Source organism: Pituophis catenifer, unplaced genomic scaffold (assembly GCF_029215685.1).
Source record: "Pituophis catenifer annectens isolate HBS135680 unplaced genomic scaffold, rPitCat1.0.hap2 SCAF_3, whole genome shotgun sequence".
Classification (NCBI taxonomy): domain Eukaryota; kingdom Metazoa; phylum Chordata; class Lepidosauria; order Squamata; family Colubridae; genus Pituophis; species Pituophis catenifer.
The window spans coordinates 72,096,999-72,113,406 of NW_027256883.1; the positions used below are offsets into that span (position 1 = coordinate 72,096,999).

Consider the following 16,408-nt stretch of genomic DNA (forward strand, 5'->3'; position numbering starts at 1 on the left):
TGGGAGGCTATTGGTGGCAGAAGGCGGTCTCATAGATACCCAGGTCCCGAGCCATGGAGCGCTTTAAAGGTGGCAACCAGCACCTTGAATCGCACCCGGAAGACCACCAGGAGCCAGTGCAGCTTGCGCAGGAGCGGTGTTACATGGGAGCGTTGAGTCGCTCCCATAATTACCTGCGCGGCTGCATTCTGGACCAGTTGGAGCCTCTGGGTGCTCTTCAAGGGGAGCCCCATGTAGAGAGCGTTACAATAGTCCAGACGGGAAGTGATGAGGGCGTGACTGTGCGTAAGGAGTCCTGGTCCAGAAAGGGACGCAACTGGTAGATCAGGCGAACCTGATAAAAGCCCCCATGGCCACAGCTGTCAGATGGTCTTCTAAGGACAGCTGCGAATCCAGGAGGACGCCCAAGTTGCGAGCCCTCTCTGAGGGGGTCAAGATCTCACCCCCAATAGTCAGTGATGGAGTCAACTGACTATGACAGGACGCTGGAAACCACAGCCACTCGGTCTTGGAGGGGTTAAGTCTGAACTTGTTCCTCCACATCCATTTCATTCATTTTCATTTTATTAGATTTCTATACCGCCCCACTCCCGAAGGACTCAGGGCGGTGCACAGCCAAACAATAAAAACACATACAATACAAAATTTAAAAATAGAATAAAATCAAATTAAATAATTTTGGCCCCGACAAATTTAAAACCCCAAACTTTTAAAACCAATTTAAAATTGAATATATAAATACTAAAAGATATTTAAAAGTTTAAAAATCTTTTATAAAAGAGGGGGAAATTTAGGCCAGGCCGGCCTGGTGAAATAGTAAGGTCTTTAAGGCGCGGCGGAAGGTGCGCAGATCCGGGATCCTCCGTATCTCTGGGGGGAGCTCGTTCCAGATAGTAGGTGCCCCCACAGAGAAGGCTCTCCCCCTGGGGGCCGCCAGTCGGCATTGTTTGGCTGACGGCACCCGGAGGAGCCCCTCTCTATGGGAGCGTACCGGCCGGTGGGAGGCTATTGGTGGTAGTAGGCGGTCCCGCAAGTACCCGGGTCCTAAGCCATGGAGCGCTTTAAAGGTGGTAACCAAAACCTTGAAGCGCACCCGGAAGACCACCGGGAGCCAGTGCAGCTCGCGCAGGAGAGGTGTTACATGGGAACGCCATGTCGCTCCCATAACCACCCGCGCGGCCGCACTCTGCGCCAGTTGGAGCCTCCGGGTGCTCAAGGGGAGCCCCATGTAGAGAGCGTTGCAATAGTCCAGGCGGGAGGTGACAAGGGCATGAGTGACCGTGCGTAACGAGTCCCGATCCAGAAAGGGACGCAACTGGCGAATCAGGCGAACCTGATGAAAAATCCTCCCGGTCACGGCCGTCAAGTGCTCTTCTAAAGACAGCCGTGAATCCAGGAGGACGCCCAAGTTGCGAGCCCTCTCCGTGGGGGCCAATGATTCGCCCCCAATAGTCAGTGATGGCGTCAACTGACTATATCGGGACGTCGGAAACCACAGCCACTCAGTCTTGGATGGGTTGGGCCTGAGCCTGTTCCTCCCCATCCAGATCCGTACAGCCTCCAGGCACCGGGACATCACTTCAAGGGCATCGTTGGGGTGATCCGGGGTGGAGATGTATAGCTGGGTGTCGTCAGCGTACTGATGGTACTCCACCCCGAAACCACGGATGATCTCGCCCAGCGGCTTCATCCAGATCCATACGGCTTCCAGGCACTGGGTCATCATTTCAACGGCATCACTGGGGTGGCCCGGGGTGGAAATGTACAGCTGAGTATCATCAACGTACTGATGGAAATCCACCCTGAAGCCACGGATGATCTCACCCAGCGGCTTCACATAAATGTTGAACAGGAGGGGCGAGAGGACCGACCCCTGTGGCACCCCACAAACTAGGTGCCTTGGGGTCGACCTCTGCCCCCCTGCCAACACAGACTGTGTACAGCCGGAGAGGAAGGAGGCAAACCACTGTATAATGGTGCCCCCCACTCCTAACCCCTCCAGCCAGTGCAGCATGATACCATGGTCGATGGTATCAAAAGCCGCTGAGAGATCTAACAGGACCAGGACAGAGGAACAACCCCTGTCCTGAGCCCTCCAGAGATCATCAACCAATGCGACCAATGCCGTTTCCATGCTATACCCAGGCCTGAAACCCGACTGGAATGGATCCAGATAATACAGATAAGTTCTGTAAAGGTTCAGCTACTTATGTACCAAAAGGCGAGGTATCTGAGCTCCACTGTTCTTTTAAGATTATTCCAAACTTGGGGTGGTCTGGATTCCAAAGCAGAGTGCATTTATTATTATTGGCCATAAATATTTTTAGCTAATACATTATTGCATAAAGTTTGCTAAGAGCAAGGAAAAGACACAATAATTTGTGTTCTCTATTTTACACTCGAAAGGGGACTTCTATATCTTTGGTTAAGATACAGACAGTTAAGAAAAACAGTTTGTCTGTTTTTCTACTTAAAATGATTAAGAATATTGCTTGAAATACATAGAGTTTTTTAAGGTTTTTAATGTAGGAATGACGCATTGCTTTCCTCTGTTTTTATAAGAATGACCAGAGTAATCAAGCAGACCTTTATTATCATATGAAAATATGTCATTTTTCTCCCCCATCACAGAGTTTATTTATGGATTAGTTAGTAAATATGTACCAAATATATTCAAATTTTGAGGCACAGCAAGGAAATGAAGGCTGTTGTATGACTATCTTCACACCGCTGAACAGGCACACACATGGTTTGTACAACTTATTGTGAAAATAATAGGTTGACTATAGGTCAAAATGGAAAATTACACAAGGCAGCAAAAAGAAGGTGGCTGATTAAAGTAAATATGTAGGACACTGGTCTTAACCCAATTATTCTAAAAAAGCAACATACAGTAATAATCTGAGCCTTTTTCTGCAAACGCACTGCAGTTGTTCAGATGTGAAGAGATTAGTCATCTGGAAACTGAATCATATTATTCTATTTTTTTTTACCCTGGTTAGAGACAGTACAAGGTTACAGCAGAGACTGATGTCTTCACATAACACCAGGAGAAAGTGTTATTCTTTTGTACACTGGATTCCAGAATCCAAGAGGTAGTATAAACTTAAGAATTAATCCACTGAGTTTTCTACATGCCTTTTAAATGTTGCTTTTGCTGCAAAACAAGAAATTAAGACACAGAGTCTGGGGAAAATACTAAAATTTACAAGAATTACTACAGATCACAGTTCAAAAGGGACCTCAAAGCTATAAAAATGCATTTCCTGGGGAAAGATGAAAGAACACTGGATGGAGAATAAGGACAACACTTTGCAGCACTTTTAAGAGGTGTTAAGAAATATTAGTTTTATTTTAACAGGTTCACAGCTGAATATTTATTCTATAAAAACTTTACAGATTGTACAGTTTATATATAGTTCAAACTACCAGAACAACAAAAATTAGGTCCCACAGATGCAAAAATACTGTACCAACCCAAGGAAAAGCAGATTTATACACTGTACATCTTTCTGCTAGGATGAGGTGGTCAGGCTCCAAGTATAAAGTTCCAAACTGTACAAAAATAAGGTTTAATTTTTCCCCATTCTTCATACATTCAGTAAGATTGCAAGTATAGATATCTAAATCCTAGTAGATATCTGGAGTAGGAATCATCATACACTCCCAACAGGAATGTAAAATAGGTCTATTTACACAGGGCACTCTTGTATACCAGACTGTCTATTATGCACCCTGATCCAGAAAAGGCATGAAGGGAAAACAGAATTTCACTAGCCCATTGCCCTTCTGGATGCAGTCCCATGCGCACAAAAGGGCACTGTGTGTTTGATGGGAAGATGGAGGGGTTGCCTCCAACAATTGATGTAGGGTTGTGAGGCCACGGATAGTAATCCTGCATCAAATATAGGCTGCCAAAAATACATCTATGTACCCACTTCGATTAAAAGCACTACTCCTGTTTTCTGGAGGAGAATCTCACCCAATGCCTTGCAAAATGCCTACAGCCTGTTGCTGCACGGAGAGTTCTCTGGATCAGGGTCATAGTGTATAATTAAGATTAAAAGCATTGACAAAAAATAAAAAATAAACAACTAAGATAAGGTAGCATGAAAAAGGAATAATTAATAGTGTGCCACACAAATTTTAACTTATTAAATAAAATATATTCTACAGGAAGCTAAAGATGAACATAATATATATATTTTTGGTGTATTTCTTTAAACAAGCAAATAGAACAAAACAATGTATATAGTTTTTTCACCCAGAAATAGAAGCAATTATGTAGTAAAATAATTAAAAAACCCTAAATTTTTATAAAACCACTAAGACTAAACTATTATTTAACCCATAGTATATATGGTATTTCAGTGATTCACTAATACTGCAAAACAAAACTTTTTTTTTTAGGACAAAAAAACTGGCATCTTCATGCTATCTGGGTAAGAACGGGGCACGTTCCCCAAAACAAGAAGGACTGAGTGTTTGTATAGAATAAATCCTGAGCACACTTAGGGATTTAGGGGAGGAGGGGCATTTTCTATATAGGGTACTTTTTTCTTTAAAAATATTTGTCTTTTGTTTTTTTTTAAAGAATACATTATTTGAGGTATTTTTAAACCTTTCTCAAAATTCAAGGCAATGCCTCTTCTTAACTGACTTTTTGGGCAGTGAAAGTAAGGGCCGGCCAATACCCGTTTTAACTCTGGACTCTAGTGAAAAAATAGTCATTGCTTCAGGACTTTCCTGCCACATACAAAATAATGCAACATCTCATTTTATTCACCACTTTCTTCTGATACAGTACTAGCCAATGATAACAAAGTAGAAGACAAAAGTTTGGTAGTGCACTCCATTATATATTTTAGTTTGTGTATATAAAGAAATATAATATATATATATATATATTTATATATATATGTGGAAAAAGAAAAAAAATGTTCAATGCTTAACATACAGTACTTCTTTTAAAAACCCTTGACCATAAAACCATGTTCCTCTACCTTTTAGCCCACATTTTCTGAGCCTTAGGTATGTTTTATTTTAATTTCAGTTAGGGTATTGATGAAAAATCCAGATGTCCAAGTAAATACAATCCAGTGTCAATGCACATCTCTTCAAAATTCATCAATCTTCTTCTGTAAGTATTTTAACATTGAGTCCATCCCTTGAGCAGAACCCCAAATTTTCTTTAAAACTTCACACTCCTTATCATTGGCTTGTTCCAAGTCCACCTTCATAATACTACGAACTAAACCTTTGGATTCTTCAAGTACCTACATTAAATTTAAAAAAGCACAGGAATGGTATTATTTAATATTCAAGACATGTTTTAATCACAAATAGTGGACAGAGAGAAAGCACGTGAATGCAGACTGTTGTGGTAAGTGCATTGCATTACTAAGGATGTCTGGTAACTGAGAATCACAGTTAGAACATAGTTCTTTCTCTTTTAAAAATTAAGCCATTCACCTTTCCCAATAGGACTCAACGGCAGCTCTGTTATATAAGAAGGTATATAACAGAGTAGGCATTTCATATATGAATGAAAAATAAGTGTATTTCTATTTTGTCACAGTTTTTGTCTATCCTAACTCCATCAATGCTTGCTTTAAAAGGTCACAAAATATTTCAAATATTCCAAAACACTTATTTTAGTGACATAAATGTCTAAATGTATTTTTTTTAAATTAAATCCAAAGTATGGAATTCTAGAGTTATTTTGCCTTCAACATTGCATTTTATATTTTTTGTTTCTGCTGACCTAGGAACTGGATTGCAAATTCAGAGAAGTACCAAATTAAAAAATGAACAGCATATGCCAATCTATGGTTCCATCTGGGAAAAGACTCAAGCAAATAATTGAATCATAGACCTGAAAACTAGAATACTTCCCACATCTAAATACTTGTACATTTGAAATCTATCAATAGTTATTTATCTAAAAGAGTAAAATAAAAAAAAAACTATTAAAAGTAACAGATATTCAGTTTGGAATTAACTTTTTCTTGGGGGAAGGGGGATGTGGAATCCTGGCAACTTGGTAAGGTTTTTTTGGAAGAGGTTTGCCATTGCCTCCTTCCTAGACCTGAGAAAAAGTAACCAGCCCAAGTTATCCACCTGGCTTCGTGCTTAAATTGGGAGCAGAAGTCAGAGTCTCCCAGTTTTTAAGCTAGGGTCTAAGTTAAACTGGCTCCTTCTGCAATTAATTACCATTACAATTTTCTTTTCAAGATTCGTTTCCATTCCTGAGACAAGAATTTTTGTTTACTAAATTAATAATATTGCATTTGTTTCTGTAAAAAACTATTGCATTTCTTTCGGCCCATTCTGAATTTATCTTTGCCTTTTATGATATTAATTATCTTATTTGTATCATCTACAAAACTGATTACCATTCCCTTAATTTCTTTCTCCATGTTATTAATAAAAGTAATTGAATAACATGCATGTAGACATGGATGAGTTCTGGTGACCACAATTGTAGGGCTAGGAGAGGAATTCCTCATTTTCTGCTTGTGGTCCAGATTAGAGAATGAAGTCCTCTACATTCACCTGCTGAAACTCTGGAAAATCAGGGAAACTATTCTTTTGGAAAACACTTTGATAAACATAGAACACTTTTGAAAATATAGGCTGCCTGAACAGCCAAGAAAGAAAAAACAGATAAAAATAATGTATTGTGAGCCGCCCTGAGTCTTCGGAGAGGGGCGGCATATAAATTTAATTAATTAAATTAAATTAAATTTAAAAAAGGGGGAAAAAAGACTGGGACCATCAACTTTTAAGAAAATTTTGCCTTCCCTTCAGCAATCCTTTATTTTTCTGTGCTACACTTTTGAAGTTCTTCCTGGTCTCCATGAGTTTAATTTGCATACAACTAGTTTTGTATTAAAATTAGCAATAGCAGTGGTAGACTAACAAAACAACAACAACAACAAAAAAAACCCACCCAGCCTTATTTTGGAAGAAAAAATCTACATTATAAACGCTTTGCTTCATACAGTTGGCAACAATATGAATGCATAGTATGTACTGAATTGGGCAATTGAAATGGAAAGAATACTGGTCAAATAAAAAGTCAAAGTGATACTAACTGACAGGGTGACTATACTTCGAAATGACTTACGTTTATATGCACACAGCTTTTCAGGCATGCTAAAATTAGGATGTTAACTATTTTCAGGGACTTTCATTTTCAGGCAATTTCACAAATAAAACTTTTAAATAATGAAATGTTAAATCAATCCAATAATCTCAGATGCCATGTTTCCTCTAGTCTGCCCTTTACAAATAAAAAAGGGATTCCCCACTAGGAGGGAGGGAGGGAGGGAGGGAGGGAGGGAGGAAAGAAGGAAGGAAGGAAGGAAGGAAGGAAGGAAGGAAGGAAGGAAGGAAGGAAGGAAGGAAGGAAGGAAGGAAGGAAGGAAGGAAAGGCATGTAGAAGGAAGTCAGAAATTAAATGGCTCCTCTGACTCAACAGCCTTTCTGGCCCCTCGAAAGTCACCAAACTGGTAGTAGACTTGGAATTTGCACAAATCAAATCATTTTCTTTGGCTTCAAGGAAAGAGAATATAAATCCAAGGATTAAAAAAAAACACCAAGTGAAAAAGTCTGTTTCCTCTCTTCTACTTGTACAGGCAGATTTTTGGATGTATTGCAAGTTGTGATTTGCTGCATGAAATAGGATTTTCCTATTAGTCCCCTTTGCTCAATTTTTCTTCCTTTTTCAAATGTTTCAGTACAACTGATTTAGGCTAATGAAAAATGTACCGTATTTTCTGGCGTATAAGATGACTTTTGAACACATGAAAATCTTCTCAAAAGTCGAGGGTCGTCTTATACGCCGGGTGTCGTTCTCCTGTAACCAGGCAGAACAGTCCGAAAGGCTCTGACGAGCCAAGCTCTGACCATCCCAGCTGAGTTGCCTGCTAATCAGGCAACTCAGCTTGGATCGCCAGAGCCATGTAAAAGGAAAAAAGTTTTCCCCCTCCAGCTTGCTTACCTTAGCTGCTAGTCGCAACGCTTGCTTGCCTTGCTTTGCTTGCCTGAATCTATTCCATCAGCAAGCAACTCCCTGCCTGCAATCAAGCAAGCAGGGAGTTGTGGACTTCAACTCCCAGAATTCCTCAGCCAGCAAAGCAAAGAAGGCTGAGGAATTCTGGGAGTTGAAGTCTACAAGTTTTAAAGTTGCCAAGGTTGGAGACCCCTGTTCTATTGGGTAAGTTTTTTTCCCCTTTGGGAGCTTTAAAAAAAATAGTTAATTGGGTTTTTTTTAGTTGTTCTTTTTTAGACCTAGCCATTTAAAGTTTAGGAAGTTTTAAATTTAGCTTTCATATAAAAATAAAATAAAATAAAATAATATTTGTGCAGCTTTCTGAGATTTAGTGTGTTTCTGTAGTGTTTCACTCTAACTACACAAACACACAAAATCTCACAAAGCTGTATGTGGAATTTTGTGTGTGTAAAGTGTGAAAATTGGGTTTTGGGCTTTTTGTGGCTGTGTGAGGTTCCTGCTTGTTGCAGGGGCCATTTTGGGTCTAGCACAGCTGCTTTTACATTGTGGGTGAGCCAGTTGATGTTTTTTAATTTTTATTTGGTGTGCGTTGGAAGAGGGGTAGTCTTATACGGCGAGTATAGCCCAAATCCTATATTTTAACAGGAAAAGTTGGGGGTCATCTTATACGCCCAGTTGTCTTATACCCCGGAAAATACGGTATGTAATATACATCAAGAAAATGTGGAATAAATGTATGTAACACACATCAAGATAATGTGGAATAAATTTATTTTAGCTTTGTTTTACTAAATGCGAAAGAAATGTCAACAGATCTTCACTGATTTAGGGCAGCACAAAGTGTTCCAGAACATTATCTTATTCAACAATTTTCTGAAACAGCCATGTCTGCAAAAGGCATTCTTTTGACACTTGAATGGATCCTGAATGAATCCTGTCATCTGAATTCTGATGTAGAGTTGCACTGTTTGCACATCTGAAGTGCTATTTCAACATGTTGCTCTCCTTTGTGGTTTGATTGCATGTTCGTTCCCCATATCAGTGTTCTATTACACAACTCCTTTGATTACAGATAAGATGTGGAAAGGATTCTTAAGGATATAAATGAACAGGCATTTAATGTATAAGTAGTATATATTCAATTTAGAATACAAGCAACTTTTATAATTTCCTAAAATTAGCATTTTAAAACCACAAAGTCCAGACAGCAAAGTGCAAATATTAACTCAGAAAGATAAACTGCCTCAATCCCTCTAGCAGGCTGTGGTGGGACTGCAATTAACATAGATGCTGTGCTAAAAATGGGTATGTGCATGCATAGAAGACATGCAAATGGGTTTTAATTGCTGCAAGAAATCTTAGTCAAGAAACATTAACATTCCCAACTGTAATTAAGGCTGGGGTGACTACAAGACAGCTGCAATGTGGAAGCTAGTATCTTTCATCCTTCACTGAAGCTACCCAGCTGTCTCTGGTTTGGTTATATAAGCATCTTTTGCTAATAATAATAGGTACTAAATCAAGGCTAGATGCTAAAAAGGTTGAAGTAGCAATCCACACTCCATTGCAAATCTACCATATACTGTGGAACTATTCCAGAAAGGCCAACCAAATAGAGTAGTAGAATACAGTTGAAGGCACAGTTAAAGTACTTTTAATGGACTGCAAAATGTGTATTGGTCCCACTCAGGACCACTACTAGAATGCAGGTGTTATGAGCATATCATATCTAATGCAGTAGCAACAAATTATTTTGTAATAGTGGTTGGGGTTCAGGATATTATAAAACCTTACGTTCTGCATTAGTAGATAATTAAATGCAAACATGTTTTTATTTGGTAAGTAAGTATTATACAGTAAGAAATTCTAAATTAAACAGAGTAATGTGGTGGAACCAAGCTGTTCAGGTAAAAAAAGTCAAGAGAGAGTTTTCATGCTTTTTCCCTTCCATAGTTTTGGACCAGATATTTATACCAGTACAGCCAAAACAACAGTTTTTTTTAGAGTGCATTCTTATCATAAACACTTACAATTTGTTTCCTAGATTTGTGCATTACACAATAGCTGCATTACAGCTACTGATGATGTATTGTTGGAAATTGGGAACCTATTTGAAGAATTCATCCACAAGTCATTTCCTTCTCTCTGTGAAATATTACAATCTGCAGTTGAGTGCCTTTTTAAAAGAAGAGACAATAAAGTGGCAGCTTTTGGGTTCAAAGTTAATTGGGATGATTGGTAGAAACTCTATCTGCCCATTGTATGTTTTGAATAGTGAAAATCCTTCCCAGAATATTGCAGGGCCAGGCCAAATGGTTTTAAACTAAATTTACTGTGTGAACTGACACTTGATCATTATAACACTCTGAATATTAAACTTCCATTGAAAGAAGCAAGCAACTTACAACTGAATTACATGTGACAAGTTCCTTAATTCGAACCATAACTTCCTGTGTGAATGTTCCTGGCCAAAATACTTGAGACACCAGTCCTTTCGAACAAGCTTCTTGTGCTGTTAACTTCCTTCCACTAAATAACATTTCATTTGCCTGAGAAAGACAAAAATTATTGGTAAGTTATAATAAAGTATAACATTTTTCTAAATATAAACACTATGGATTTAAAAAATGCTCCTACTTGGAACAATTAACTAGAATACGTTACTTTTTGTTTGTGCGCTGAACTGAAAATAAAGCAAATATTGAAAGCAACACAATAATTCAATGTCAACTTATAGCCCTACATAAATTACGATAGTTTCATAGTGTTTATGTTGCAAGATTTTTTTTTTTTTTTAAATCTCTTTAATTGCCAAAATATAGAATTTAGATTAGGGGTGTCAAATACGGATATGTCATGTGCAGGCCACACCCACCCCAGCTCCGTGAAGGGAAAAAACATCGCAAAACTTCATGTGACAGCAACATGACGCCGTGAGCTTGACACTCGTGATCTAGATCCTTACATCTAGATCCTTTTCCTTGAAGGAAAAAAATCTAGTTAGTATTAAAAGAAAAGCAAAAACCAGAACAACCAATGCAAAGTATACCATTAGTTCTAAAGTCAACAACTTTAACTGCCTTAAATTGATTGCAGAAGCATCTAGCATGATAATATCTCAAAGGAAGTTGACAGGGTTTCCCATAGAGAAACTTTGTAAGGGAAACAGACTACAAAGTCAAGCTGTGGCAACCTGCAGACCATATGTAAGTTCTATCAGTCATTTTTGTGACCTTTGGGGTCATTCCCCCAACTTTGGACTGCCACCCAAAAATATCTCAAAAATATTAATAAAGCTCTTTACTATTTTTAGATGGAAAATAATAAAACAAAACAAAACAAAACAAAACAAAACAAAACAAAACAAAACAAAACAAAACAAAACAAAACAAAACAAAACAGTTGTGCAAGGCCTAAGGTCTACAATCCCTTTGTTTCAATGGGAGTTGAACACAAAGAATCTACAAAATAAATCAGAAAGCTGTAACACATGGTAGACTAAGTAGATTAGATTATTAGACTATCAGTCCACAAGACTTAATTCCAGCTTCACACAGTATATAATCATTTATACTATCTGAAACTCTAGGAAACCTTTCATACCAATGATATCTTTTTGCTTCAGCTTGTACAGATGCATTTGAGAAACCTACGATTTGCTTCTCATTGGATACCCAGCTGCCTTCCTGATTTTATTTCAACTGACTCCAGAAAAAGGCTTGACTGCTTTAATGTAGGTTTTTTATTTTTTGTAACTTTATGTTCCCCATGTCCTGAAGCAGCATCTTTTCTAAATTAAATCCAACATCTCTTTTTCGGCTCTATAAAAATAGTTCTTAACTTACTTTAGATACATAGAATATAATTATATAGAACTAAAAAGTTTTCCTGAATATGCAAATGCATCAACACAAAAGCACATAGCAATATTTTAGGAGCCAGAAACTGTTTTCCCCCCAAAAAACATTTTCCTTATACAGCAGGAGTCAAAATGGGATACTTTTGAGGGCTACGTGCCATAAACAAATATTTTGAGAAACAGTTATGTCAATTCAATTATACTGAAAACTATAGGCACATCAAATGTTATAAATATATATTTATTTTACAGATTACTTACAGATGCCAGACCCATTATTCTTGGGAATGTGAGAGATGAGCATCCATCAGGGCTCTGCCCAAATGTTGTATACGGAGTCTGAAACCAAGCCTTCTCATTAGCCCAGACTACGTCACATAGAGGTAATATAGATGCTCCGAGTCCAATAGCTGGGCCATTTACTGCAACAATTATGGGCTTTTTAAACTGAATAAAAGTATTTACAAAATTCCTGAAATAAAATAAGAACATGGTTACAAGCTCACATTTTATCAGCAATATTCTTCAGTGAAAAAATTTCAAAATTGTAACTATTCTAGTGATTATTGCTTATAAAGATTTTTTTGAAAACATAATAGGCACCATCACATTTTCCTCTGAAAGTATAAAACAAGAAATAGTAACATCTTTCTTTTATTGGAGGTGAAATGAAGGGAGGGCATCAAATTTAATGATCAATCTCTAACGGAGAAAGTGGAAGTAGCCACACAAGTTGTTTGTAGCCAGTGTGTGCCTTCAAGTAGTTGTTTTAAAAATTATTAAAACAACATTTTGTATTACAGATAGTTCTCAACTTACGACAGTTCATTTAAGTGACCATTCAAAGTTACAATGGCACTGAAAAAAGTGACTTATGGCCATTTTTTTACTCTTAGGACTGTTGAGCATCTTCATGGTCCTGTGTTCTAAATTCAAATGCTTGGCAATTGGTTCATACTTATGACGGTTCTTGTCCCAGGGTCACATAATCATCTTTTGTGACCTTCTGACAAGCAAAGTCAATGGGGAAGCCAGATTCTGTGTTATTAATTTAACAACTGCAGTGATTCACTTAACAACGGTGGCAAGAATGGTAGTAAAATGGGGCAAAACACATTTAACAAATGTCTCACTTAGCAACAAAAATTTGGAGTTTAATTGTAGTTGTAAGTCGAGGACTTACCTGTATTTTGTTAGGATGGTCAAAACAATTTGATAAATACATGTTAAAAATATTTTTGAAAAAAGAAAATGCTATAGCTCTAAAATGAATTTTTACTTCAAGAAGAAAATACACATTTTGCTAAAATATTTTTTTATATTGAGGATAAACAGTAAGAAATAAAGTAACTGACTTGCAGTTTTTCATATTACACGCTTGGAAAACAAAACATAAAAACGCTTGAAATAATATATTGTTTAAGGAACACAATCACATTTCATTTTGTTCATTTTTCAACACTGTTTTTTGTTTTAGATATTAAGATTTGGTTTTGATAGAGTCATTTCTTAACAAAGTTTCTCACATTTGGTATTAATAATAAATAGTGGCTTGTTACAAAGCATCCATCCAAATTTCCTTTTCAGTGAAAGAGGGAAGTTGGAAAAGCAGAACATTGGACTCTCATTCTGTGAGTAGGAAGTCCATACACACAAACACTCTCTCAACATATATTTTCCAAATATCCAATCTGAATAATCTTTCTAGATAATCTGGTTTCCTATATTATGAGACTTTTATGAAAGGTAAAAATTGTATCTATTCAATAAGATTCTTCCAAATATAAAAACTGTCTTGGAAACATGTTTAACCATGCTTAGCCTAATGGATGTGCAACTCTTCCTAGTTTTAAAGAAGACACCTTTACAATATCTCCAAAATAATAAATATTATGATTTATTATTATAAATATTCTGATTACTGACTGAGGAAAAAAAATCGAAGTATAATTGGAATAGCAGTTTTGGTTTCACAAATAGCTGTTTTAAGCTCATGATCTGTTAAGCACAATTTGAATAATTTTACCAACCTAATTGCATCTGCCATCTTAGTGCTTTCCCTTTTTCTATCATCTGTCAGACGTCGAATAAAATAAATGAAATCAAGGCCACAACAGAAAACACTGCCAACTGCACTAAGAAGTACAAGTTTACTGTCATCAACAGCTGCTGTGTTCAATGCACTCTGGACTTCTTTCATCACCTGGAATGAGATGCATGAAACACATGAAAAAAAAGGGATATATAATATTTGCTTCTGAAAAGCTTTTCATTTACCAAGTATTTCTGTAATGTGAACAGCAGATGGCATATGTAACCAATTCAGAGACATCTAAATTTAGGACAAAGTCTAAAACTTCATTATTATTATTTTTTTTCAAAAGAGACAGACAGACAACAATGGACAAATGTTTTTAAAATGTACGCATTACCAACATGAACTTGTGTTGTGTTAAATTTTACTGAGCTCAGCAGAATTTATTCTCAAAGAATAAGCCTGAAGTTTATGAATATCTAAATTCACTATAAAATTGGACAGAAAACCTTAATTCTTAATAAATATGGTAGTTTATAGATTACAAAAATACTGAAAAATAGTACACAGGCAAATCAATAAATCACTTAAGGTAAGCTGAAACTTCATATTTACATCCTTGTCAAACAGCTTTTAAATTCCATTAACCTGAATGCTTAAATATACAGAGCTTTAGGTTTGGAAACTAATATAATTGCTAGTATTATATCAGTATAATACTATGGCACAATTCATAACTTTTTTTTATCTTATAATTTCCCAATTTATGACCTGCAGTGTTGAAATGGACTGACAATGACCTATGAAGCTTCAGGCAGACTTGTTTCTTAAGGAGGGGTGGCGCAGTGGCTCAGCGGGTAAGACGCTAGGCTTGTTATCTGGAAAGCTGGCAGTCCACGTTTTAGACCCAAGCACCAAGTGACTGGTGAGCTCCCATCCATACCCCCAGCTCCTGCCAAGCTAGCAGTTCAAAAGCATCCAAATATGAGTAGATACATAGGTACCACTATGGTGGGAAGGTAACAGCATTCTGTGATGTCATGCTGTCCACATGACCGTGGAAATGTCTTTAGACAGTACTGGCTCAATGGCCTTAAAACAGAGATGAGCACTGCCCCTTATAGTCAGCGATAACTAGTGGAGGAAAATCCGCGGGGATTCCTTACCTTTTGTTTCTTAAAAGCCCTCTTTGGATTTTTTTTGAATTCAAAAAAATCCAGAGCCTGGACTTTCTTGTATGATACATGTTCTACCAATGAGCTCTCGCTATCATCATTCTAATTGTGCTGAAAAGGCCTCTGCATCCTTATCTCCAGCACTGAACTCCACACTTGCATTTACTAATTTACTAATGTTCTGCCATTGATGTACTGCTTAACTTTTAATTTCTACACTATTTATTTATCAATATATGGCCACCCATCTGACAAGAAGTGACTCTCGGTGGCATACACCAACCAAGTAAAACAATAAATATATAAAAGCAATGATTAAAATACGCAAACCACCAAACATAGGAGAGAATAAATATGAATCCCAATAACAGAGCCATCTTAGAATATCACTGATCCTCTAGAACCCCAGGCCTGAAGACATAACTAGATGTTGAGGGACTATTAACAGACGAAGAGTTAGATTCACTTTGGGGAGGAGAATGTTCCCTAAGGTAGATGCCACAGGAGAGAAGGCTCTCCTTCTGGGACCCACTTCTAGCAGATGGGACCCAAAGCCTCTTGTAAATGGGATCTGAAGTTTTTAGCAGATGGAACTTGAAGCATACCTTTTCTGGCAGATCTATTGGGCTGGGCATATGTAATTAAGGAGAGATGATCCCTCAGATAACCCATCCCGTGCCATGAAGGATTTTAAAGATTGAAACCAACACCTTGTATTGACCTGGAAGCAAACTGGCAATCAGTACAACCCACAGAGCAGAGGTCATGCTGTCCTAGTTGAAGCTTCCAAATACTCTTTCAAGGACAGCCCCATGTAGAGCACATTAAAGTAATCCAATCTGGAGCGACTAGAGCATGGGTGATTGTGAGTTTCTGGGAGAGCAGGAATTCCACCCTCCCAGTTAAAAAAATCAGAAATAATGAAACAACTCTAACCTCTGGATTTAATGAATTGTTCTCTGATGATTTGGTGGATAATAAAATATGCGTGAATCCATCTTGTTTCCTGACAACAATGTCTCTGTAACGGTAAGCACTTTCAGTTTGCCGCACACTGAATCGTAGCCTTTTATCAAAAGGCTGATCTCTCCTTTCATCAATAAATCTTCGTTTGTTGGCTGCTACTCCTGTTACTGATGTCTGAATATTGGTACCATTGGTTGCCAAGGCTTCTATAAAGGTAGATGTTCCTGTGAAAAGGGTTACAGTATTTTTAGACCTCAGCTTTATTCATGAAACACATCAAATTCTTATTATCATGGAAAACATACTATAGCAAAGCATAGCAAATACTAAATGTCTTAATGAAAGCTTATAAAAAA

General features: G+C 37.6%; 1 protein-coding gene across 1 annotated transcript in view; it reads right to left on the reverse strand.

The window, feature by feature from the left end:
* Positions 1-4,928: 4,928 nt before the first annotated feature.
* The window catches only part of CDYL (chromodomain Y like), a 159,462-nt gene continuing 147,982 nt past the window's right edge, over positions 4,929-16,408 (reverse strand). Inside the window, exons 3-7 of the mRNA XM_070942534.1 lie at positions 16,023-16,276; positions 13,907-14,079; positions 12,138-12,348; positions 10,423-10,566; positions 4,929-5,276 (exon numbers count right to left, since the gene is read on the reverse strand). Of these exons, the coding sequence (XP_070798635.1) occupies positions 5,118-5,276; positions 10,423-10,566; positions 12,138-12,348; positions 13,907-14,079; positions 16,023-16,276 (941 nt within the window). The 3' untranslated portion in view covers positions 4,929-5,117. The remainder of the gene's footprint in view (positions 5,277-10,422; positions 10,567-12,137; positions 12,349-13,906; positions 14,080-16,022; positions 16,277-16,408) is intronic.